Source organism: Mobula birostris, chromosome 21 (assembly GCF_030028105.1).
Source record: "Mobula birostris isolate sMobBir1 chromosome 21, sMobBir1.hap1, whole genome shotgun sequence".
Taxonomy (NCBI): Eukaryota; Metazoa; Chordata; class Chondrichthyes; order Myliobatiformes; family Myliobatidae; genus Mobula; species Mobula birostris.
In genome coordinates this window covers 6,210,830-6,238,544 of record NC_092390.1, presented here as the reverse complement: position 1 = coordinate 6,238,544, position 27,715 = coordinate 6,210,830, and the positions used below count along the sequence as shown (strand labels likewise).

The 27,715-nt window shown below is 40.7% G+C and overlaps 1 protein-coding gene across 7 annotated transcripts in view; it reads left to right on the top strand.

Annotated features, from left to right (window-relative positions):
• Window positions 1-27,715, top strand: part of cfap58 (cilia and flagella associated protein 58) — a 292,411-nt gene that overhangs the window by 126,512 nt on the left and 138,184 nt on the right. For all 7 annotated transcript variants that reach the window (XM_072239675.1, XM_072239678.1, XM_072239679.1 and 4 more), the window contains 3 exons: window positions 17,837-17,948; window positions 21,239-21,343; window positions 25,782-25,901. In XM_072239675.1, the coding sequence (XP_072095776.1) occupies window positions 17,837-17,948; window positions 21,239-21,343; window positions 25,782-25,901 (337 nt within the window). The remainder of the gene's footprint in view (window positions 1-17,836; window positions 17,949-21,238; window positions 21,344-25,781; window positions 25,902-27,715) is intronic.

Genomic DNA, 27,715 nt, shown 5'->3' with positions numbered 1-27,715 from the left:
GGTTCTGGCTGATCCAATCAAATATTGCCATACTTGACGGCATGTGTTTGGAATAATTTTCAAACATTTCAAAGTTCAAAGTACATTTATTATCATATTATGTATACTTTATACAGCCTTGAGATTCATCTTCTCACAGGCAAGCACAAACAAAGAAACCTAATAGAACCCATTCAAACATAAGAAGACCATTGATCTTCGAACACATCGAACACACAATGTGCAGAGAGGGAAAAAAAACAAATAATGCAAACAATAAAAGTAAGCAAATAGCATTTAGAACTAAAGTTCATGAAAGTGAGTCCACAGCCAGACAGGTTCGATTGCAGCCTCAGCCTTGGTTGAGTACAGAGATGAGTAAATTGCGGAGCAGCGAGCTGATGTTCAGCGCAGGGATGAGTAAATTGCGGAGCAGCGAGCTGACGTTCAGTGCAGGGATGAGTAAATTGCGGAGCAGCGAGCTGAAGTTCAGTGCAGAGATGAGTAAGCTTCGCAGAACAGTGAGCTGAACCAGCCCATCCCTCGCCTCCAGCCCCTGCACCCTGACCTTTACAATCTGGCCCGACACTTAAATTGTCTAAATAAACCTTGGGTCATTCCTTGCTGCCGCTCCAATATGTTCTTGGGCCCATTACGTAGATGCAATTGTTATCCTCATTAAATTTACGCTTTGTTTGGCCTCTCATTGTCTTTCAACTTGCAAGTCTGATGGTGTTATTCTATATTATTTCAATTTGTACTTTTTTTTCTTTTCTAAGTTTCCAGTTCAGTGAATGTATAATCTAAAGCTTGTGTTGCCTTGAGTGCTGCTGAATTATTTTAATTTTTGCTAAAAGGCTACTTCACTGAAACTGCTTTTTTGCATTTAAACCAAAAGACATAGGAGCAAAGTCAGGCCATTTGGCCCATTGAGTCTACTCCGCCATTCCATCAGGATGATTTATTATCCTGCTCAACCCAATTCTCCTGCCTTCTCCCCATAACATTTGACACCATTACTAATTAAGAACCCATCAAGCTCTGCTTTAAATATACTCAATGAGTTGGCCTCTGTGGCAATGAATTCCACAGATTCACCGTCCTAAGGCTAAGGAAATTCCTCCTTATTCCTATTCTAAATGTCCTTCTATTCTGAGGCTGTGCCTTCTTTTCCTAGACTCAAGGTTCAAAGTCCATTTATTATCAAAGTATGTATACATTATGAAACTTTGAGATTCAACTCCTTACAGGCGGCCACAAAACAAGAAACTCAAACGAACCAACACCAAATGCAGAGAGAGAAAAAAACAAATTGTAGACACAATAATAGTAAACAAATAGCATTTACAGTGGAAGTGAGTCCTCAGACACAAAGCCCGAAGCAGCCAGAGCAGGCTCACGTCCTCAACATCCGAGCAGTAAAGAGTGGAGTAAACTATGTGAAGCAGCATGCAGAATCCATAAGGCAAGAGCAGAAACAGGCCATTCAGCCCATCGAGTCAGCTCTGCTGTTCCATCATGGCTGATCCTGGATCTCACTCAACTCCATACACCTGCCTTCTCACCATATCCTTTGATTCCCTGACCGATCAGAAAACGATCAACTTCCGCCTTAAATATACCCACGGACTTGGTCTCAACCACAGTCTGTGGCAGAGCATTCCACAGGTCCACTACCCTCTGGCTAAAAAAATTCCTCCTTACCTCTGTTCTAAACGGTTGCCCCTCAATTTTGAGACTGTGTCCTCTAGTTCTGAATACCCCCACCATAGGAAACATTCTCTCCACATCTACCCTATCTAGTCCTTTCAACATTCAGTAGGTTTCAATGAGATCCCCTGCATTCTTATAAATTCCAGTGAGTACAGGCCCAAAGCTGCCAAATACTCTTCATTTGTTAACCCCTTCATTCCAGGAATCATCCTCGTGAACCTCCTCTGGACTCTGTCATGACAACACATCCTTTCTGAGATACAGGGCCCAAAACTGTTGACAATACTCCAAGTGCAGCCTGACTAGTGTCTTATAAAGGCTCAGCATTATCTCCTTGCTTTTATATTCTATTCCCCTTGAATTAAATGCCAACATTGTATTTGCCTTCTTTACCACAGACTTGACCTGTAAATTAACCTTCTGGGAGTCCTGCGCGAGATAATAACCTGCATTATTGTTCCTTCTACTAAAATGCATTAGATTATCATACATTTTCCAACAGTGTATTCCATTTACCACTTTTTTGCCCATTCTTCTAATTTGTCTAAGTCCTGCTGCAATCACATTGCTTCCTCAGCACTAGCTACCAATCCACCTATCTTTGTATCATCCACAAACTTTGCCACAAGACTATCAATTCTATTATCCAAATCACTGATAAACAATGTGAAAGTAGTGGTCCCAATACTGACCTCTGAGGAATGCCACTAGTCACTGGCAGCCAACCAGAAAAGGCCCCCTTTTTTCCCACCTGCTGCCTCCTGTCTGCAGCCATTCCTCCATCTACGTCAGTATTTTTCCTATAACACCATAAGATTTTATCTTGTTAAGCAGCCTCATGTGTGGCACCTTATCAAATGCCTTCTGAAAATCCAAGTAAGTGACATCCACTGCCTCTCCTTTGTCCACCCTGCTTGTTACATCCTCAAAGAACTCTAACAGATTTGTTAGACAAGATTACCCTTTACAGAAATCATGGTGAATGTGAATTACTTTATCCCCAAGTAATCTAAAATCTCATCCTTAATAATAGACTCCAGCAGTTTCCTAAACGCTGAGGTTAGGCTAACTGGCCTATAATGTCCTTTCTTTTGCCCTCCTCCCTTCTTAAAAAGTGGAGTGATATTTGCAGTCTTCCAGTCCTCTGGGATCATGACCAATGAATGCATCTGTTATCTCTTCAGCAATCTTCCTCAGGACTCTATGATGTTAAATTGACCTAACCCTCGCCTCTGGTCCTGGCACCTGGCGCCTGGCCTTTTCAATCCATCTAGCCCAGTGTATAAATTGTTCCAGCAAGGGGTCATTGCTGACTCTAAGACCCAAGCCCTCTCACATCGATACACTCTGGACCTGGACCTCACTGCCACATTTCAACGCATACCCAGTATTTTTAAATCAGCCCCATGCTTAGCTTGATCAAATGTCACTCTCTGATTAGGTGGATGGGACCTGAATCTGCCTCTCCTACTTTTCTCCACTCTGCTCACCCTGACCATCTTGAATAAGCCTCGACCTCACCCCGACTTCACCTCACACCCCCATGCTTCACCCCTTAACTCAGCCTCCCCTTCCCTCACCTCTTCATTCTTTGCAGTGATCATTTACTTTCTTTTTGCAGGAAAAAGTATTATTATTGAAGTATTAGATGTGTTTTTTTGTTTTGTTAAGCAACAATAAGTTGTCGCTTGGATTCAGCAACCCTATCTTACTTCCTAGCCCATTATGGGAAATGACCGCTCCACTCCACCGTCTGGGCCTTTCAATATTCATTAGGTTTCATTGAGGTCTGCCCTCGCTCTTCTCAAGTCCATTAAGTTCAGGACTAGAGCCATCAAGCACTCCTCAATTTACAATTTAGATATTGTAAGCCTGTTGAATTTTGTACCTTTTTAACTAATTTGTACCTTTTAGATGTTTCTTTTTTGACCTCTGTATTGTCACTAATTACAGATATTTAAATCTTCCAGAAGAAGAAGCAGCCAAGGCAATTTCTAATTACCTATTTTAACAATTTAATCTTACGTATGAGTTGCAAGTAACACCACCAAAATTACTTGCTTAATAAACCTTGGCCTAGAAGTTCTGCCCTGTAGCACATGTTTGTGTGTGTTAAGAATGGAATTTTATTAAAAGGATAAGCTGCTTTGAGGTCTGTACTTCTCCTGATGAACGGCCTTGGCCCAATATATCCTCTGTTTATTTCCCTCCTTAGATGCTGCCTGATCTGCTGAGTTCCCCCAGCATTTTGTGTGCGTTGTTCCAAATTTCCAGCAGCTGTAGTTTCTTGTGTTAAGAAACAGTCCACTCTATCTCTGCCACTTCCTTTTTATTTTGCTTGAATGAATTTACTTATTTTCCCGACGTACGTAGCACAATGAGATTAAGATAATTTGTAGCAAATTGCATGCTGTGAACAAAAATACCTCCTTTTCATGAGACGGGAACGTTACTTAATCTTGAAGCGTCTGAATGAATGACCAGCTTGCTTTATATACTCCCTTCCGACTCCCGTTCTGACCTCACTGGGACTGGACCTCTATAATGTTGCAATTATACTCTGTCTCCTTGCCCTCCTTTGTATTTTGTCTTAAAGCAAGCTTGAACAACTTCATGGAGCTTCCATTTACCTGTCTTAACAATCTTGGGTGGTGTAACAATACCTTGCATTTGAAGGAAAATGTGGGTTGCTGGTGGAGTCTGCTACCTTTGAACCTATCCTGCATCAAAATTTTCCTTCCTCTATTCCATTTGTTTTAAGCATTCACACATTTTGTTGTTCACTGAGAATTAAGTGTGAAAATCAGGAATTTGTAATTTGTTTTTCCAATGTAATGAAATTAGGAGAACAGATTTTTAAATGTCATTAAATTTATGTAAAGCTAAATGAGACATGATGAGAACCAATGAGCTAGACTTTGAAGATATTAGTGAATGCTATTGGTTCCATTTGTGCTTGTTCATTGACCTTCTGCAGGGTTTTGCATTGATGTCCCTGTTAGCTAACAAAACCAGACATCTTTACTGGTCTTTTAGGACCTGTGAATTATGTATAAGCCTAGTCAATCAAACTGAAGAATGAGCAAAGCTGAAGATAGAAATAAAACTGTAGATACTGGAAGTCTGAGCTAAAAATGGGAACTGCTTGAAACACTCAGCAGATTAGTCAGCATTTGCAAAAACTGAAACAGTCAACATTTCAGGTTGGGCTTCTTTAGTCCAGTAGAGCATTGAAAATGTCAAATGGATAATTAATTTTTTCTGTGAATTGTTCACCAATCTTGTACTTCCTTGAATGGCTTAAAAACCCAGCAGAAAAGAAAATGGAACATGGCCATTTTAAGGTCAGCATATTAAAGGTCTGACACCAGGGTTACCTTCTCTGAGTATGGACTTTCACTGCTTTTCAAAGTTCAAATTAGATTTTATCATCAAAGTATGTATATATTATACAACTCTGAGATTTGTCTACTCACAGGCAGCCAAAAAACAAGAAACCCGAAGAATCTAATTTTAAAAAAAGACCAACATCCAAAGTGCAGAGAGAAAAAAAACATGTCAAATCAAATCATGCAAACAATAACTCAAGCATCAGCATTCAGAACGAAGTTGAGTCCATAAACCTGAAGCCGGGAGTCAGCCAGAGTGAGCTCATGGTCTCCGTCTCAGTCTGTCACACAGAGGCAAATCACTGCAAGGCTTGCAGAGGTTAAACCTAGAGCAGCCGAGGCAAGACACAGCCTCAGTGCTGAAGAGAGCAGAGTAAAATGCCATAGAACACAACTGGCATGACCCTCGCCTCTGATCCCGATGCCTTGCCTTTTCAATCCATCTGGCTTGGCGTTTAAATCGTCCAAGCTCTGGCTCATCCCCCAAACTCGGGCCTAGACCCCACCGCAGCAATAAGCACTGGGCCATTTCCGGCTCGTACTCGGCCTTTCCAAATCAGTGCAGCACTTAAACCTCACTTCCAGTTTAGGTGGATGGGTTCCAAAACAATTCTGCTTCAGCCTTACTCCAACTACATCTCCGATTCTGATTACAGAGTCTGGTTTATTATCATTGGCATGTGATGTGAAATTTGTTAACTTAGCCGCAGCAGTTCAATGCAATATATAATCTAGAAGAGCAAAAATTAATAATAAATAAAATAAAACATAATACAGGTGCACATTCCCTTATCCGAAATTCTGAAATCCAAAAAGCTCCGAAAACCGAAGTTTCTTTCGCCAGCAGCTGACGTCACTCAGGTGTGATGTGGCAGCGCTAGCAGAAGCCGCCAGATGTCAGTTGTGGCTCAGCGCTTGTACTGATTACACGTGCATTTGCTGTTTGCTGATATTTTGTGTTCACTGTTGACTTTGTGCTTAATTTCACTGTGAAAATGTCAAAAAGAGCTGCAGATACCCCTATGGGTAACAATGAGAAAAAGAGAAGCATCTATCATTATCAATAACGCAGAAAGTGGAGTTATTGCAGAAGCCTGATCGTGGTGTGTCTGTGCGGTGTCTGACTGAAGAAAATAGTGTCGGAACTACCACTGTATATGATTTAAATAAACAGAAAGACAAGTTACTGAAGTTTTATTGTGACAGTGACGTTCTACGTTTATTCCAATAAGTCATTTACTATGTGTTTGATTCGGTTCGTTTGAAGCTGTATATTTTTATGTTTTATTGAATGTTTTTGTTAGAAATAAAATTTCCTCTTGTCATTATTCCCTAAACAATACAGTATAACAATTATTTACATAGCATTTACATTGTATTAGGTATTATAAGTAATCTAGAGATGATTTGAAGTATACGGGAGGATGTGCGTAGGTTTGGTGCACCGCTGGGTCCTAAAGTCCACCGTACTGAGACAGGTTAAATAAGGACTTGAGCATGCATATTTTTTTTGGTGGGGGGGGGGTGGGTCTGAAATAAGAAAAATTCTGAATTCCGAAATGCAACTGGCCCCAAGGATTTCGGATAAGGGATTGTGGACCTGTAATAAATAAACAAGTAAATCAATTACTTATATTGAACAGATTTTAAAAAATGTGCAAAAACCAAAATACTGTATATTAAAAAAAAAGTGAGGTAGTGTTCCAAGTTTCAATGTCCATTTAGGAATCAGATGGCAGAGGGGAAGAAGCTGTTCCTGAATCACTGAGTGTGTGCCTTCAGGTTTCTGTACCTCCTGCCTGATGGTAACAGTGAGAAAAGGACATGCCCTGGGTGCTTTGTAGGCTAGTGCCCAAGATGGAGCTGACTAGATTTACAACCTTTCGGTCCTGTGCAGTAGCCCCTCCATACCAGACAGTGATGCAGCCTGTCAGAATGCTCTCCATGGTACAGCTATAGAAGTTTTTGGGTGTATTTGTTGACATGCCAAATCTCTTCAAACTCCTATTAAGTAATAGCCGCTGTCTTGCCTTCTTTATAACTACATCGATATGTTGGGACCAGGTTAGATCCTCAGAGACCTTGACACCCAGGAAGTTGAAGCTGCTCACTCTCTCCACTTCTGATCCCTCTATGAGGATTGGTATGTGTTCCTTCGTCTCACAGTTCCTGAAGTCCACAATTAGCTCTTTCATCTTACTGACGTTGAGTGCCAGGTTGTTGCTGCGGCACCACTCCACTAGCTGGCATATCTCTCTCCTGTACGCCCTCTTGTCACCACCTGAGATTCTACCAGCAATGGTTGTATCGTCACTGTCAGCAAATTTGTAGATGGTATTTGAGCTATGCCTAGGTACACAGACATGTGTATACAGAGAGTAGAGCAATGGGCTAAGCACACACCCCTGAGGTGCACCAGTGTTGATCGTCAGCGAGGAGGATATGTTATCACCAATCCACGCAGACTGTGGTCTTCTGATTAGGAAGTCGAGGATCCGATTGCCGAGGGAGGTACAGAGGCCCAGGTTCTACAACTTCCCAATCAGGATTGTGGGAACGATGGTATTAAATGTTGAGCTATAATTGATGAACATTATCCTGACGTCAGTGTTTGTGTTGTCTTGGTGGTCTAAAGTCGTGTGAAGAGCTATTGTGTTTGCGTCTGCCATTGACCTATTGTGGCAATAGGCAAATTGCAATGGGTCCAGGTCCTTGCTGAGGCAGCAGTTCAGTCTAGTCATAATGAACCCCTCAAAGCATTTCACCACTTCTGATGGAACATGCCTGGACCTCACTCTGGCTCTATCTCACACCCGCACACCTTGCCTCCGATCAGCCTCGTGTGTCTCTTCATTGTTTATGGTGGTCGTTTAGCACAAGTTTCCATATAAAAAGTGGGACTAATAGAGTATTTAGTTGAATTACTTTGAGAACCACTAGTAAGCTGTCACCCACATTCAGTAGCGCCATCTTAAACCAGAAGTTAGGAGGCTTTTAGTTATTGTAAGAATTTTAAAATGTGTTTTTAAAATTTCTGTCCTGTTCCCTCATTAACTCAGAGCTTTGTTTCTGCCGCAATGGTTTCAGCACTCAATTTGACAAAATTTAGGTAAACTTTTTCCTTGGCCATGAGGTTTTAGTCTCTCAACTGAGGATCCAGATGTATTTTAAATGTGTTACCTCTTTCTGCTTCCACTGAAGTGAGTTCCAGACCTTTAGCACTCTTTAGTGTCAAGGATTTTTCATCAACTCTACAATAAAATCAATTACCTAAAATAATTTACCTTTCTGTGAAGGAAAACAGATTGCTCCAGTTCACCCTGTCTAGGTTTTTCATAATTTTATGCCGCCTTCTAAATCTCCTCTCAGCCTGTACAATGGGAAATCCCATGCACTTCAATAATCTGTTTTGCCATCTTCAAAGAATTTAAGGTAAATGCAGAGTCAGTCTCTCCTTGTAACCCCTTTAAATTTATCCTATTTATTCTTGTGTCTTAGCAAAATGTTTTTACTTTCCTCATTGAATATGACTTGTTATACATTTATCCATTGCATTGGCTTATGCCAGCTTATCTTCCAGACTGTTTTCTGTACTCCTGAGTTTTGTGTCACTTATGGATTTGCAGTCGTGCCCGTTCCTGTCAAGTTCATGCCAAAAACAGCAGTAATCCTGGGTCTGGATCCCAGAGAACTCCTCTATATATCTCCCTCCAGTTCAAGTAGCAGCAGATAATCATAACTACATATTTTCTGTTCTTTAGCCAATCTTTCATTCATTCTGCTTTTGTTACTATTTCCTTCAGTTTCAAATTTACTGACAAGCTTCATACTGTATATGGTATTATTCTGTGATTATTCATAAATCTATACACACACATCAACTGCACCCTGATGAACTGAGAGAGATCGAGCCCATATTTCAGTGAAAGTGGCAACACAGATAGATAGGATCTTGAAGAGGGCATGTAGCATTCTTGCCTTCCTAAGTTGTAGCATGGAATAGTAAGTTAAAGACAGAGCTTGTTAAAAAGAAAAAAAAAAAAAAATACTTGTTTTGGTAACATTTGTACTATAGGAAGGATATGATTGCATTAGAGATTCATGTGATATTGTCTGGATTGGTGGACTTAAGATATGGGAGAGATTGGATAGGTTGGTCTTACTTCCCTTGGAATGAAAGAAGCCTGGCCATGATATGATAGTATATAAAGTTCAAAGTACTTTTATTGTTAAAGTACGTATTGTATATGTTACCATATACTGCATTGAGAGTCATTTTGCAGCAAAAAAGAAATACAACAGAATAGATGAAAAACTATGCATAAGCAGACAAAGATTGATAAATAACCAGTGTGCAAAAGACAAACTGCAAATAAAAATAATACTGAGCACATGAGTTGTAAGATGTAATTGAAAGTGAGTCTGTAGGTTATAGAAATAATTTATGGTAGTGGTGTTTGAAGTTCTCCACACTGGTTCCAGAGCCTGATAGTTGAGGGGGATAATAACTGTTAGTAAACCTGGTGGTGTGGGTCCTGAGGCTCCTGTACCACCTTCTTGACGGCCACAGGGAGAAGTGGGTGGTGGGGGTCCTTGAAAATAGATGCTGCTTTCCTGCGCCTGTGGTCCATGTAGATGCGCTCAGTGGTGGGGAGGAATTTATCCATGATGGACTGGGCCATATCCACTACCTTCTGTAGAATTTTCCATTCATGTGCATCGGCGTTGCCGTAGAAGGCTGTGATGCAACCTAACAATATCTCCTCTACCACACACCTATAGAAGTTTGTCACAGTTTTAGTTGTAATGCTAAATCTTTGCATACTTCTAAGGAAGCAGAGGTACTGCTGTGCTTTCTTCATAATTACACTTGTGTGCTGGGTGAACTTGCACAATCCAACACATCCTTTGTTTATTAATCTTTGGGGAATACCTAAAGTCTGTATAAGATAGCTTTATTATAGCTAGATGTGTTCATGAATAAGTCCTATTTAGGATTTAATATTAATTTATTGAACTATTATGAAACAAAGGTTAAGCATTTCTGAACTGCATTGCTTGATCATAACAGCCAGTAAAGGTATAATGTGAAACCTGAAATTTCACTGAAAATGCACTATGAAAAAATTCTATCTGTATTTAATATACTCAACAGGAAATCTTGCTGCTCATGCTTTGCATAGTTGATTTTTGTCTTGATCATGTCTGAGAAATTGTACATGGCGAAATAGTAGTTGACAGGTATAATGTGATATTCAAGTCAGTCCATTGTCAGTTCCCATACTGAGAAGCAAACATTATTTCAGATAATATTTTCTGCAATATTTCCATTATACCTTGGCTGAGATTTTCAATTATGTTCACACTGTTATAGATTATCTGAATATAATTACATTTTTTTGTTGCATGTCCAATGCAATGAATTATAAACTTTGCCCAGAACATTGCAGCATTCCCCCCTTAAATAGATGGCCTCACACTTGATTGAGAGTAACAGAAATAGCCTAAAATAGTTTTCCCATGTCTGTTCATTGAGATGTACTCACCACCCTTCATGGCTCTTCACAGCATAGCATCTCACTACTTCAACCTTAGTCCAACTATGTATCATGGTAGTTTAGCACTTAGGAATCATACACAGACTAGAGATTACAAAAATTCCATTGGTAACAATTAGCCAGATTCAAGTGGCATAGAGTCGCAGAGTACAGAACAGAAACAGGCCCTTTGGCCCAGCTAGTCCATGCTGAAACCATTTAAATTGCCTACTTCTATCAACCTGCACCAGGACCATAGCCCTCCATATCCCTACTATCCATGTACCTAACTACACTTCTCTTAAACATTGCAATTAAGCTCACATGGACCACTTGTGCTGGCAACTCATTTACCACTCTTATGACCCTCTGAGTGAAAAAGTTTCCCCTCATCTTCCCCTTAAACTTCTCACCTTTCACCCTTAACCCATGTCTGCTGGTTGCAGTTCCACCCAACCTCAGTGGAAAAAGCCTGCTTGCAATTATCCTATCTATAATCTTCATAATTTTGTATCCCTCTATCAAATCACCTCTCAATCTTCCACATTTTAAGGAATACAGTCCTAACCTGTTCAACCTTTCCTTAAAACTCAGGTCCTCCAGACCTAGCAACATCCTTGTAAATTTTCTCTGCACTCTTTTGACCTTGTTTACATCTTTCCTGTAGGTAGGTGACCAAAACTGCTCTCAGTACTCAAAATTAGGTCTCACCAATGTCCTATACAATTTCAACATAACATCCCATCTTCTATACTCAATATATTGATTTATGAAAGCCAATGTATCAAAAGCTTTCTTTACGACCCTATCTACCTGTGACGCCACTTTCAACAAATCATGTACCTGTATTCTCTGATCTCTTTGTTCTACCATGCTCCTCAGTGCCCTACTATTCACAGTGTGAGACCTACTCTTGTTGGTCCTATCGAAGTGCAAACCTCGCACTTGTCTGCATTAGATTCCATCTGCCATTTTTCAGCCCATTTTTCCAGCTGATGCAGGTCTCTCTGCAAGCCATGATAACCTTCCTCACTGTCCATTACACCCCCAATCTCGGTTTCATCTGCAAATTTGCTGATCCAGTTAACCACATTATCATCCAGATCCTTGATATAGATGACAAACAATAAAGGACCCAGCACTGATCCCTGCAGCACACCACTAGTCACAGGCCTCCAATAAGAGAGGCAACACTCTGCTACTACTCTCTGCTTCTCCCACAAAGCCAATATCTGATTCAATTTGCTACCTCATTCTGAATGCCGAGCAGCTGAAATTTTTTGACCAGTCTCCCATACGGGATCTTGTCAAATGCCTTGCTAAAGTCCATGTAGACAACATCCACCGCCTTGTCAGCATCCACTTTCCTGGTAACTTCCACAAAAACTCTTAAGATTAGCCATGCTGACTATCCTTAATCAGTCCATGTCTACTGAAATATTTATATATTTGGTCCCTTAGAATACCTTATAATAACTTTCCCACAGCTGATGTCAGACTTACTGGCCTATAATTTCCTGGGTTCTGTTTAGAGTCATTTTTAAATAGCAGAACAGCATTGGCTATCCTCCGATCCTGTTGCCAAGGATGTTTTAAATATCTCTGCTAGGTCCCTGGCAATTTCTGCACTTGCCTGCCGTAGGGTCTGAGGGAATAAGTGCTCAGGGCCTGGGGATTTATCCACTCTGATTTACACCAATACAGCAAACACCTCTTCTGTAATCTGTACAGGGTCCATGAAGTTGATGCCGCTTTGCCTCACTTCAAGAGACTCTGTATCCATCTCCCAAGTAAATATAGATGCAAAGAATGCATTTAAGATCTTCCCCAAATGATTTGGCTCCACACATGGATTACCATTTTGGTCTTCTAGAGGAACAATTATGTCCGTTGCAACCCTTTTGCTCTTAATATATCTCCTTCACTTTGTCTGCGAGGACAACTTCCTTTTAGCCTTCCTAATTTCTTTCTTTTGTGTTCTCATGTATTTTTGTACTCCATAAGCACCTAATTTGTTCCTATTTGTTCATACCTGCTATGCAACTCCTTTTTTTCTCTTAACCAGGTCCGCAATATCTCTTGAAAACCAAGGTTTCCTACAAGTACAAGGTGTCCTGATGAAGGGTCTTGGCCTGAAATATTGATTGTACCTCTTCCTAGAGATGCTGCCTGGCCTGCTGCATTCACCAGCAACTTTTATGTGTGTTGCTTGAAATTCCAGCATCTGCAGATTTCCTCGTGTTCACTGTACTTGTTATCTTTACCTTTTATTTTGACAGACGCATACAAGCTTTGTACTTCCAACATTTCATTTTTGAAGGCCTTCCAATTACTAAGTACATCTTTCCAGAAAACAGCCTATCCCAATCCAAAGTTGCCAGATTATTTCTGATACAATCAAAATTGGCCTTTCGCCAATATAGAATTTCAACCTGTGGACAAGACCTATCTCTTTGCATATTTACTCTGAAATTACTGGCATTGTGGTCACTGGATACAAAATGTTCCCCTACACAAACTTCTGTGCCCTGCCCTGCCTCATTCCCTAATAGTAGATCCAGTATCGCATGCTCTGTCATGGGGACTTCTACAGACTTTCCTGAACACATTTGACAAACTCTATCCCATCTAGTCCTTTTACCATATGCGATTCCCAGTCAATATATGGAATGTTAAAATCGCCTACTATAACAACCATATGCTTCTTGCAACAGTCTGCCATCTCTTTACAAATTTGTTCTTCTAAATCCCTAGGAATGTTGTGTGGCCTATAATACAGGCTCATCAACATGGTCATACCTTTGTTGTGTCTCATTTCCAGCCGTAACCCCTCACCAGTCGAGTTCTCCAGTCTGTCTGGAGAGAGCAATTCTCTGACTTGTAACACCACCCCTCCTCCTTTAATCCCTTCCATGCTGAAACAATGGAACCCTGGAATATTGAGCTGCCAGTCCTTGCCGCTCCTGCAGCCAATTCTCACTAATGCCTCCAACATCAGAATTCCAGCTGTTGATCCCTGCCCTGAGCTCATCCACCTTTCTTATTATATTTCTTGCTTTAAAATATATATAGCTCAGGACACTAGTCATACCATTAACTTTTTGATTCCTAACCATCTGAGGTCTTACCAACATCTGCCTCCACATCCTCTCCACTAACTGCTCTGGCACTCTGGTTCCCATCCCCCTGTAACTCTAGTTTAAAACCCATTGTGCAACATTAGCAAACCTTACCCCAAGGATATTAGGCCCCTTCCAGTTCAGGTGCAAACCGTCCCTTCTGTACAAGTTCCACCTTCCCTTGAAAAGAGCCAATGGCCCTAAAATCGTTTGCCCTCCCTCCTACACCAACTCATATCCATGCATTAAACTGTATAATCTTCCTAGTTCTGGCCTCACAAGCACATAGCATGGGTAGCAATCCTGAGATCACAACCCTGGAGTCCTGCTCTTTAACTTAGCATCTAACTCCCTGAACTCGCTGTGCAAAACCTCGTCACTTGTCCTATCCATGTTGTTGGTACCAGCATGCACATGACTTTTGGCTGTTCATCCTCCCACTTAAGAATGCTGAGGACTTAATCCAAGATGTCCTAGCCCCTGGCACCTAGAAGGCAACGTGCCATCCAGGAATCTTGTTCTCACTCATTGAACCTCCTGTCTGTTCTGCTAATTAACAAATCCCCTATTGCCAAGGCACGTCTCTTCTCACCTGCTACAAAACCCAAGAAGTTTCTCAATAAATACACAATTGCTGGAAAATTCACTGAACATTTGCATGTACACAGGTGATTATATAAAAATACAAGCAAGAGTAGGAAAGTTAAACTACAAATAAAATACAAGAAAAATAACAATACTACACCCTAGTCCAATCATTTCCATCTTATTGTATTGAAAAACAACAATGCAGTCCTATCTTGAAATAGCTGCTATTATTAGGGTATTTAAATAGCTACCAGTTTATATTCACATCCAGTTCCAAAGATAAAACATGATTAGTGTTCCACTTTTGTAGGGATAATTGAGATTTGTGCAACAGCTGGGCCATTAATGTAATCGTGTCTTAGATTTTCAGTTGCAGATGGAACCTCCCCTAAATTGTCACCTGTGATAGTGAAGCAGTTTGCTTAATCCTGGATTATGTGCTTGAAGTCTTGAATGCAAGTACTTCTGATGCAGAAGGACAAGGAAGCTGAGCTGACATCTAGTTAAAGAGCTCAGTTGTTACCAAACAATATGATCTTAAGTTTTTATAATCTACTGTTATATTTTGGAAAAAAATCTTTATTTACTGAGAACAAATATCAAACAGCTTTTATTGCTGCTCAAAACCATTCCACCAATCAATTGTTTGACATCAGAACTTAATATCTTTGAAGCTTGGTTTATTACTTGGCTCAACAGGCAGTGCAGTAGGCAGCACTGCTGTCAGTGTCGTTGTCAAGAGAGTGAAGATTCTGCAATTCCAGCGCTCTGAGATGATTCTCTTCAATTGAAGATAGTTTGAGATGAACCAACACCCTTCTGTAAAAGAAGTGGGAGGGACAGGAGGTTGGTTGGGTAGGTATTGAAGTTACACTGCTTACAGCACTGAAAGGTAGTGTCCTGCATAGATGGGAAGGATCAGTAAATGCAACTTTCTCACTATAAAGCACATTCTAAAAACAAGCTCTTTTAAAATAAACAATGCTGAGATACATCCTAAGATGTGCTGGGATACATTGTCAGCGATGTTATCTGGGTTCTGTGGGTGTTCCGGGTCTTTCAGCATCAGGCATTCTTGCCCGGGTGACCCAGCCAGGCTTGATCAGGCCCCGGCTTGTCTCTCAGCAGCATTGGTCCTCGGGTCACACCTCTTGATCCACAGCATCTGGAGGCTCACTCAGTAGCCCCTGTGATGGTCCTATTGGCTCTTTTCTTTGCAGCCCCTCTAATGATAAGGAGAGAGTAGGTCCTGCACGGCGAGCAGTCAGTAAAACCTTTACACCCTGCCTCTGTAGGCTCACATCATGCCCTCCACTCCCGTCTCTGGCACCACTCTAATTTATTGCATGAAAATATGTTTAAAAAAATAGTATCACACTATACATGCTTATTGTTAAACAGACTTTCACTGTTCTTTTCCCATAGTACTAAAATATTTTCTATCCTGGCACAAGTTGTACAGCGATTCACCATTGTTATATAAATTATATTAAAATGCATATTCTCTGTAACTGCTTTAACAGAAAAAGCTATTGACTTTGATAAGTCACATGAAAGGATATAGAGAATGTACATTATGTGTTGTGTGAATTCTTTGTACAGCAGTGGCTCCTTTGTTAGGGTCCTAAGGAAACATCTACTGTGCATGTTTGATTTTCACATGGGGTTAGCTTCTATCTAAGATTTTTTTTCCATTGTGTAGAATTCCTGCATATGCTTCTGAATCTTGACTGTCATCCACTGTGCAAGAGTAAAGCATTGACAACATAAGGCACAGGGCTCTGATCAATTGAATAGACTAGGAGTTTATTCGTTGGAGCTTAGAAGAACTAGGGATCATCTTACAGAGGTGTGTAAAACCATGATGGACATGGATAGAGTCTTTTTCCCAGGATTGAGGAGTAAAGAATGAAACCATAGATATAAGGCAAGAGGGGAGATACTTAATCTGAGGGGTAATATTGTCACCCAGAGAGTATTTCATATATGTAATGAGTTGCCAGTTGAAGTGGTTGAGGCAGGTGCATTAACATTATTTAAAAGACACATTGATAGGAAAGGTTTAGAGAGATGAGGACTAAATGCAGTCAATTATGACGAACTTTTGTTGGAATCCTGGTTGGCATGGACCAGTTGAACTGAAGGGCCTGTATCTGTGGATATCAGATTTAGTTTTGCAATGCTGACATATAGCCATGCACTGTATTTAGTACACAGTTTGTGGAGCTCCAAGATATTATTAGCAGATTAGAAGAAATAATAGAAGCTAGGCCTTTGGAGCAGGCAGACATTTCTTTCCCTCAGAAATTATCTGCAGCCATAACAAGCACCACTGGAGGGAGGACAATGAATCTTTCAAACTCCTGAATATATTTGGTAGGTTGTTGCCATGGTGATCTTTGGCCACTTGCAGATTATCCACTTCACGGACAAGATCTTACTGTCTCTTACTGTACCACTGCTGATGAACAGGGACCATGGACTTGGGACTGGTAGTACACTAGGAGTCATCTTCTCAGATCCACTTAGATCTGCTGGTCGACGAACCTGTGACCCAAGGTGAGGCTGTAGTGAAAACCACCCTCAGCGAAGTGTTAACCTATTCCAACAGGGCAGCACCAACTTCCATAGATTTCCAGCTCTCAGGGTCAAAAACCTGTCCACTGAACCTTTGTTAAATTTATCTGTAATACACTGAAATTGGCTGTTGGGTGACAGGTAGCCCAACAATCAAACCTAAGCCTAAGGTCCAAGGGGGCACACACCCCCACCAATCCTAGGCACATCCTGATTAACCCTAGCCATACCCCCACAAACCGATGACCTTTGTCTGGAGGGGCGAGTGTTGGATCTGGTTAATGAAGGCATAAGCCAGATCAAGTCTTGAATACGGTTCCTAATTATAATTTTAAGCATTTTGAAATTATTTTTAGAATTTTTACTTTTTAACAGGTCTCTGAATGATTTTAACTGTCAAGATATTCATTAAGAGATATCTTTTGATAGGTAGACTAGGTCCTGATGAAAGGTCTCAGCTCAAAACATCAACTATTTATTTCTATCCATAGCTGTTGCCTCACCTGTTGAGTTTCTATAGCATTTTATGTGTTACTCCAGATTTCCAGCATCTGCAAGATCTCTTGTGTTTACCTTTGATAGCTAGTGAGTTGTAGGAAGGATTTCACTGACTGTTGAAGGTGCCCTGTCCTTGTAACCAGCTACTTATTCTGGATGTGATCATGGGCAACCTGGACTCCACTGATAACCTGGGAGCTTCCTTCCATGGGAAAATGCACTCTGGACTGCACTGAAGAAAGGGATGAAGGTGACCAGCATGCTCAGGGTAGTGGAAGATCGGTCCGCATAAAAATGTAGTTCAGTAGTTCGGCTGAATTTCAGAGGATGTATAGAGTATACAACCTGAAGTTCTTATTCTTTGCATGTCAGGTGTAATTAGCAGTAAGTTTATAAAAATAAAGCAAAGAGGTCAATGTTCATATTCGATGTGCAGGCGGGAGGTGTACCAAGTGCAGAAAGAACTTCTAAAGGAGCGGACAAGGTGCAGAGCCCTTGAGGAGGAATTGGAAAATCCAATGAATGTTCACAGATGGCGAAAACTTGAGGTGACTAAAATTTTATCTTGCATTTTTGGCTTTATTAATCTTTTGAACTCTCTAGTTAGCAGCAGTAACTCTCTTTTGCTTTAGTATGTCTGTGACTAAAACAAAAACCATTGATTATACAATCTTGTTTCCCTTGCTGCAGTTGCAGTAGTAAATCAATTGTTCCTAGAGTGACACACGTTCACATTTCAGAAATTCAAATGGCTACTTCGAGGCAGGAGTTGCCTTGTTTGCATGGCATTATTTCTGTGCCATGAATACATGTCATGATGTTACTCCATGTGCTTTGGAGGGGAACATGTTTTTGCATTATTGTGGAGATACCCACCACTGGAGACTCCAGTGCACAGTGCTAGACTGGAACATCTGCTACCCTTGTAGATTACTTGCTTTCATCCTTGGGTTCTGTTCACTACACTGAGCCAATCCTTCCTCTACTGATTTTTTTTTTCTATCTGTCTTAATTTTCCTTCCTGAACTCAATATCATCAGTATAAATAACAGTTTTCTGTCAATTTTTTGTTGATACCAGGTACTGATCTTGACCCCCCCCACCCCAGCTGTTCTTGCAATATGTGCTATTATCTTCTCCTCTACATCCTTGTTAATTCTTTCCATAAACCATTGGTCTTTAGCTCTAGATTTGCATGCCTACCTCATCACTGCCGCCGACATGTGTTAGGACCTCACATGTATCGCCCCACTCTCCCTTTTTGGCTGCAGCACAACCTGGTGCCCATTGATATCTTGAAAGTGGCCTAGGGATAAAGGTACAGGGAAGCACATTTTCAGGTCAAAAAATATGCCATGCCTTGAGACCTGAGTTTTCAATACGTTAGCTTTTTGCTGCCATCTGTTACATCAGTACAGGATAATGCAAAGCATATTTCCTCCGAAGCTGCAAATGAAGCATTGCACATGGAGTAACATCATGACATCTATTGCTGGCACAGAAATAATGCCATAGAAACAAGGCATCTCTGGCCTAGAAGTGGCCAGTTGAATTTCTGGTACATTACAATATTTAGGACAATCAATTATGATTCAGTCGCAAAGTTGAAGTTCATTGTTATATGTACCTGTATGCATAGATGCAATGAAAAACTTGCAGCAGCATCACAGACATATATAGCATTATATAAGCATATCATTCTTAAGAAAAAGCATTAAATTATGCACAGTTTTATGAGAAAACCCAGTTAGAACAAAAAAGAAACAACATAGTCAAATAGCCTTATTCTATTAAATTAGGAGCTACGTGGAATATGAAAATATGACAACAGTAATATCCAGTAGAAGGTAAAAGGATGTAGGAAGCTCGAGTCAATAATTAGACTGTAGATCTTAGAACAGTACAGCATCGGAACAGACCCAGTGTCAGAGCCAAACATGATGCCAAATCAAATTAAATCTCCTCTGCTTGAACATGATCCATACTCCTCCATTCCTATAACATATTCATGTGCCTATTTAAAAGTCTCCTAAATGGCACTAACTTCTTCTCTGTCTTGTTTTATGGCGGTTGGCACCCAGCTTAATGGTGCATTACCGCCACCTTCTGCTCCAGAGTGTATGATAGACTTCCATTCTAAATCCCTTCATCCAATCAATCAATCTCACCCTCACTCTCACTCTCTCCCTCACACACACACACACACACACACACACACACACACACACACACACACACACACACACACACACACCCTAACCTACATTTTATCCTCCCATCTTTGGCCATCCTACTACCCTATTCCTGCTTATCCATCATATCCTATAAAAAAAAACCCTGTATCCCTTAAGAAAGCTAAAAGTACCCTGACCTGTGCTCTCTCACCCATGCCCAGCAACCCTTTTAATGTGAATTTCTGCACCTCCAATTCTCTTAGTTTAATTCTCATCATCTCTCTCTGTATCCCATACTTCCTGCCACTCAGAACTACAAGTTCTACTGACTCCTCTTCCTGACATTCCTCACACAATCCTGTCTGGTGTTTCCCTATCATCTTCAATGTTTTGTTTAATGCACAGTGCCCCAGCCTTAACCTAGTCCACACAGTTTCCTCTCTTCTGTATCCACTGCCTACCCTAGTACCTGCAACACTCTTTTGTATTTGATATAAATGCCTCCCCGTCCCATCTTTCTTGCCACATTCGGTTGATTTTTTTTTTATAAACGGCACTATTGTATCTGCTTCTTTCATTGTCCCAGGCAACCTTTCTCAGGCACCAACAACCCTGTACATTTTCTTTAACTTTGTCCCCTCTCTTAAATGTATATCTTCTAATACTTGACATTTCTGCCTAGCAGAAATATTCTGACTATGTACCTCATCTGTGTCTCTCATAATTTTATAAACTTCTATCAGTTTCTCAGCCTTCGGTGCTCCAGAGAAAACGACCCAAGGTTGTACAACCTAAACTAACCTAAAGTGAAATGGCAAGATTTATAGTTAAGGTCCTCAAATTCATGGAAATTTAAAAAAAAAAATTTTTCTATGTTGAGTGGAATATACAGGGAAAACAGGTCCCTAAAGCAGCTGGGTTACTTAGCTTCACCTATAGTACTGTGCAAATGTCTTTGGCATATATAGCTAGGGTGCCTAAGACTTTTGCACAATACTGTATTTGTCGACATGGAGTGGAGAGCGAGTGTGTAAATCAGGCAGGAGCAAAGGATATTGAGAATGGTGAGAATAGAGTGCCATAGGAAGGGTGTAGTACAGCTGGCAGAGAAGAAGTGCCAGGAACCAGGGTGGCATGTGTGCAGACGCACCCAGCCTTGAGTCACAAGAAAAGGAAATCTGATTCCAAGCAATTGCTTTATTGATCATTACAGAATGTGTCTCTGGTACTTCTTGTTCCCTCCCCTCTCCTTTCCCCTTTTTCCAAACATGATTTCCTTCTTCCTGCCCCCTTTTCACTTTCAGTCCCATATTAGAATCGGGTTTATCATCACTCACATTTGTCATGAAATTTATTTTTTTTTTGTGGCAATACATAAAATTATTACAGCACTGTGCAAAAGTCATAGGCATCCTAGCTATATATATATATATATATATATATATGCCAAAGACTTTTACCCTGTACTGTACATTAGAAGGCACAGTGTACATGGCATAATTAGAAGTGTAAAATAATAGAGAGATGAATTAAAATTTTTTCAGCAATTTATAGATTACAATGAAAATGTATCTGAACAACTGTTAACTATGCAGTGATTGTTAACATGGATAATCCTTAATGATGCTTGCATTGTAAGTGTTTTTTGAACTTATTTGTTATAGGCAAGTGATCCAAGCAGATATGAGCTCATTCTGAAGGTTCAGACATTACAGAAGCGCCTCATCTCAAAGACTGAAGAGGTGGTGGAGAAAGAGCTGCTCTTACAGGTGCTCATTGACGATAAGAACATTTGGAGAGGCTGGAATGCTTTGCTTGTTGCTCATTTAAACCAGTTGGCACTGGAGGTTTGATGTGTGACATCAGTGATCCAACTGTTCATGCATTTAATATAAATATGCTATAGACAGCACTAAATGGAACTCAGCTGCACTGAAATGTTTAGTTTGTCTCTGCTTACTCTTTCCAATGAATAACTATCAATCCTTTCAAATAGCTAAATTCCCTTTATTCAAGACAGCACATTGAGACTGGTCCATATCTTTGAAAATCTTTTCAATCTGTTGGTTTGTGGATTCTTTCAAGCAATGATATAAATTGTGGTCTATGGCCTACATTAATGATGAACCTACCATTATTAGTAGCACTCACAAAATGCTAGGGGAACTCAGCAGGTTAGGCAGCATCAACGGAAAGAAGTAAAGATTCGACATTTTGGGCTAAGACCCTTCATAAAGAAGTTACTGTCATGAAGGGTCTCGGAATGAATCATTGTCTCTTTATTTTTTTTCTATAGGTGTTTCCTGACCTGCTGAGTTCCTCCAGCATTTTGTGCATTATTCTGGATTTCCAGGATTTGCAGAATCTCTCGTGTTCACCTAAACATTACTTCCCACTAACTTGGTCATCATACCCTAAAACACTGCAATATTTATCAAAAATTGGAAATGTAAAAGCATTCAATTTGTAGTGGAAACTGAATTTAGCACTTATCCCTTGGAATGCTGCACTTGAAGTTTGCACTCTTCCTCTGACAGTGGATGCCTAAAATAGACTGCCCTGTTTTCTAAAGCTAATTTTGCTCACCTTGACAAGTGCAATATTCAGAGAGGGAAGTGAAATCTTTACCTGGAGTCTGAATGTAATAAATTAGCCACTCATAAAATATTTGTAAGGTGGCTTTCTGCAAGTTATATGATCAAACCAAAAATGCAAGTTTTGTTGAGCCTGCATATCCTGTATATTTAACAAGGTGTTGGCTGTTTAATCAAACCATGATATCTTGGTTGCTTTTAAATCCCGCACCACCTATCCAAGTGGACAAAAATATTAGGCTGAAGCTGTGAGAAGCTGTATCATTTCTGTTCCACAATTCGAGAATATTCACTGCAATCTGATGTGCCAGTTCATTAAAATCTGACTGCATTGCTACTGCTAGACCACCCTCCAACACAAAGTATTCCCCTTTTCCTCTCCATCTCTCTGAGAATTTACTTCCACTGGACGCCAGTGGGAGGAATATCTGGGCCCGTGTGTTTCCAGTGTAATGAAAACAGAGGGAAAACTGGAAATGTATATTCTGTCTGATTTAACGGGCCAGCTGAAATGGTAACCCTTTAAAATCCTAGGAATAGGGTTCCCCTGGTCCTTACCTACCACCCCACCAGCCTCCGGGTCCAACATATTATTCTCCGTAACTTCCGCCACCTCCAACGGGATCCCACCACTAAGCACATCTTCCCCTCCCCCCCCTCTGCATTCTGCAGGGATCGCTCCCTACGCGACTCTCTTGTCTATTTGTCCCCCCCCCATCCCTCCACACTGATCTCCATCCTGGCACTTATCCGTGTAAGCGGAACAAGTGCTACACATGCCCTTACACTTCCTCCCTTACCACAATTCAGGGCCCCAAACAGTCCTTCCAGGTGAGGCAACACTTCACCTGTGAGTCGACTGGGGTGATATACTGCGTCCGGTGCTCCCGATGTGGCCTTTTATATATTGGCGAGACCCGACGCAGACTGGGAGACTGCTTTGCTGAACACCTACGCTCTGTCCGCCAGAGAACGCAAGATCTCCCAGTGGCCGCACATTTTAATTCCACATCCCATTCCCATTCTGACATGTCTATCCACGGCCTCCTCTACTGTAAAGATGAAGCCACACTCAGGTTGGAGGAACAACACCTTATATTCCGTCTGGGTAGCCTCCAACCTGATGGCATGAACATCGACTTCTCTAACTTCAGCTAATGCCCCACCTCCCCCTCGTACCCCATCTGTTACTTATTTTTATACACACATTCTTTCTCTCACTCTCCTTTTTCTCCCTCTGTCCCTCTGAATATACCTCTTGCCCATCCTCTGGTTCTCCCCCCCCCCCCCACCTTGTCTTTCTTCCTGGATCTCCTGTCCCATGATCCTCTCGTATCCCCTTTTGCCTATCACCTGTCCAGCTCTTGGCTCCATCCCTCCCCCTCCTGTCTTCTCCTATCATTTTGGATCTCCCACTCCCCCTCCAACTTTCAAATCTTTTACTCACTCTTCCTTCAGTTAGTCCTGACAAAGGGTCTCGGCCTGAAACGTCGACTGCGCCCCTTCCTAGAGATGCTGCCTAGCCTGCTGCGTTCACCAGCAACTTTGATGTGTGTTGCTTGATTTTTCAACCATTGTTCTTGCTCTTCAGATTTGCCAGTTCTGCTTCTAAATTTACAGTTTAGATTTGCAAGTCTATTTTACACATGGCCCAATTTTAAGATCTATAAAACGTAGCAATAGGCCCACAACCAAAATCTATCTACTTTCCCTCAGAGAAACCAAAGTCAAAGCTTCGGTGTTCAGTTTTCTAACATTAAGCTATTAAATGAGGGTGGCATTATATTAGAAATATCACAGAATTTCTTTATATTGTTACTGAGAGTGAGAGTTCCTCTCATCCAATAAACAACTAATAACCATTTCTTTAATTTTTACTTTGGCCCAATTACTTTCTGTCAATCTGTTGTATTAACACTATGCATTCACCAAGTGAATCACTGACAGCAGATGGCAGTAGACAACCAAGGTTGGCCTGTATTCAGCCAGAATCTCAAGGGGAGTCATTAAGAAAGAATTTACTTCTGATCAATTTGGACTGAAAATTGCTGATCAACATTATTTTTTCTTCATTGAGGAATTAGAATTTATAGCAAGAGGATTGTTCAAGGTAAAACAAATTGCTAACCATTACTTCACAGGGGTTCTGCGTTTTTCCTCTTTCAGGAGCAGATTTATAGTGACAAATTATTCAGGATAGCAGTAAATAGGAAATTTATTTCAAAAATTAAGTGAGAACAAGTGGAAATCACCACTCAAGGACCATGTAACTAGAACTAGAAAGGCACTAAGGATTAACTTATTGAATCCAACCTTTTGTAAACTAGTCATGCCTCTTGTTTGATGATCTAATGGAACTTCTTGTATTTTGACTTGGAACATAATTATGGCTTTCTGGTTCAAAGTGTACCACTTCAGAAATCTGACTGAGCACTCAAAGTAAGAAACACTGATCAAACCACTAGGTTCTAGTGGCATTGTGACTGCATTTAATGTGATTCCTACCTCAGGGATGGCTCAAAAGATTCTATACCATATACGTTGTTCTTCTAGAAGTTTTTTCTCTTGGCAGTCCGCAAGACTGGGTAGTTTAAGTTAATCTTTTCTTCAGAGTGGCACTCCATTATGGGACCACTTAAACGTGTGTCATAACTTATGTATTTTCCTTCACATCACCCTCCATTATATAGTTGTATTAGGGTGTAGAATCGTTACTTTTCTAGTATTTTCCTTGACTTACTATGCCTGCTTATAATTTTTATATAATCACTTACATACATGTAATTTTCAGTAATTGTAGTGTAGCTGATTCTCCATTTTCTAAAGGCTTCTTAGTTTTTCTGTAGCAGGAGTTGATTCTGCTTACTTTATAGACTAATTATTATCATTGGAATTTCGTTTATCTCTAGTCTGAGTATGAGATGACCATAACTTCTTTTTCTTTGCCTTTTCCTTGTTCATTCTTTGTTCTCTTATTACTTGATAAAAACAGCCTTAACCATCAAGTTTATGCTTCATTCTTGACTTCCAAAGAATCTCTAGATGAAGGGGTTCCCAACCTTTTTTGTGCCATGGACCAATACCGTTAAGCAGGGGGTCTGTAGACTCCAGATTGGGAAACCCTGATCTAGATCAATATGACCAGATCCAACAATACCCGGTGCATAACCTCACCTCCTGAATCCTGATCAGCTCAAACAATAAACCCTCTACTCTCAACTTGCTTAGATTTCCCGAATTCCCTGGTGGGCACCCTGGCCCCACCCACCTCCCTCCTGCCTCCTTTCAATCATCCATCAGTATTGGTCAGTCACTACATCAGCCCCTCGAGCCTTGAATGAGATCCTCACACAGGCTGTCTCTCACTCCTGACCTTTCCTCCCACCAACTCCAGAATGGATGCTGTATTTTCATTCACGTGTTCTACAGGGAGGTGTGTTTCAGCTGTTCCCACGACTGCTCTTTTTAGTAACAGGGCCACGACTATACAGCGTAATGACCCCAATGCATACTTTTAAGGTGCAAAACAATTTCTACCCTTGTGCATATAACAAGAAGAATTGCATCTTCACTATTCAGCATATTGCCTGACATTTTATTTGTTGCTTCTCAGGAGAAGGAGAAGCTTTATGTGGAACTGAAACATATTTTGGCACGACAACCTGGACCAGAGGCTGCTGAGCAGCTAATGATATATCAGAGGACGCTGCGAGATAAGACCAAACAATTGAAGGTGAGTGCTGGCGTCAGACCTCAGACTCTCCTGTGGGGTTACAAATCACTGAGCACATTTTCTTTTCTTTTGCTCCAGTGGTCCTTTGTTTTAAGCATTTTTTTAGCAGCAGCTATTTGAGGAATTACTTCCCTTGATTTCCAGCAATCAGTCTCACTTGCAGCTCAGGAAACAATATATTTCAAAATTCTGTTGTAGAGAACATTTATGCTTGGAGCAACAAGATCATTGGCTCTTTGTGACTGGTACTGAATTTCCAGTTTGGGTCAAAGCTGTGTCCAAACTGTCATAGTTTTATTAATTCACAGGTCAAATAAGGTGGTTAAAATAGACAGAATTGAAGTGAAAGGCAGTTCTGTTGTTACTGATAGAACAATGAATGTGGAATCAGAATCAGTTTTATTATCCCTGACATATGAAGTGAAATTTGTTGTTTTGCAGCAGTATAGTGCAAGACAAAAATATATGAAACACAAAATTAAATAAATAATGTAAAAAAGGTTAACAAGGTGCTGGGTCCTCTCCTCCTTCCCTTTCTACTATGGTCCACTCCCTTCTCCTGCCAGATTGCTTCCTCTCCTGCCCTTAATCTTTCCCCCCCACCTAGCTTCACCTTTCCCCTTCGAGTTAGCCTCCTTCCCCTCCCCTCTCCACCCTTTTATGCTGGCATTTTTCCCTTCCTTCCAAGTCTTAAAGAAAGGTCTCAGCCCAAAACGTCGACTGTTTATTCACTTCCATTGATGCTGCCTGAGCTGCTAACTTCTTCCAGCCTTCTCATTTAAACTTATACGTTCTAGAATGTGACACTTCCACACTGGGAAAAGGCTTTGCCTAACTACATTTTAAAAACGTACCTACTTTGTGTGTTACTGACAGTACCATTGAATACAAGTAGTGCAAAAACAATTGATACTGTATATTCCTTGTTCCTTGTTTCTGCATGAGTACCTGCCAGCTTGTGTTCCTTCTTCTCTCCTGATCGTCTTATTCTGGCTTCTTCCCGCTCCCTTTCCAGTCCTGATGAAGAGTCTCAGCCTCAAGCATCGACTGTTAATTTCTCTCCGTATACTGTATGCTACCTGAACTGCTGAGTTCCTACAGCATTTTGTGTGTTTTGCACTCAATTTCCAGCACCTGCAGAATGTCTTGTGTGTGTCATTGAAATAGCATATTTCTCTTTAAGCATACTTGGCATCCTTGGCAATAGGGTAATCACTGATACCAACTGCTACGTAAATTTGTGTAAGGAACATCACCCCATTTGAACTATAATGTGGACAATGAGTCTTATCGAATTCCAATGACAAACTGGTGATCAGACCAGTGGATTTCACTGATAATAATAAATAATTAAAAAAAAATTAAATGCCTGAGTAGTCTCTGTGCACCGGGATACAAAAATTACGCACAAGCCTCTCTTGTTCAACATAAATAAATAAACGTGTGGGGCTTGCACATCATAGTCATTACAATACATCTGTGTTAGATTAGTTCCTAATGCTCATTATATAATAATTAGGAATGCACTGAGAATAAATATTAACGTCTGAGTTAGTAGCATCCTTCTCCCCTGGGGCTCTTTTAAAACCCATGGCATCAGTTAAAAAAATACTTTTGGTAAAACACATGGGAGTAAATATGTTTTACCTGAAAAATTACCTCTTTGGCGTATTGGCGGTGGCAAGCACATTGCTTGTATACTTAATACTGGAACCCTTTACTAGACTGATCATAGCAAAATGCCTCCCTGTTTGCTTTATGTGCCTTCCCCTTTCAATTCCCACCAGCCACCCACGGCCATCTGTGTATGCAGC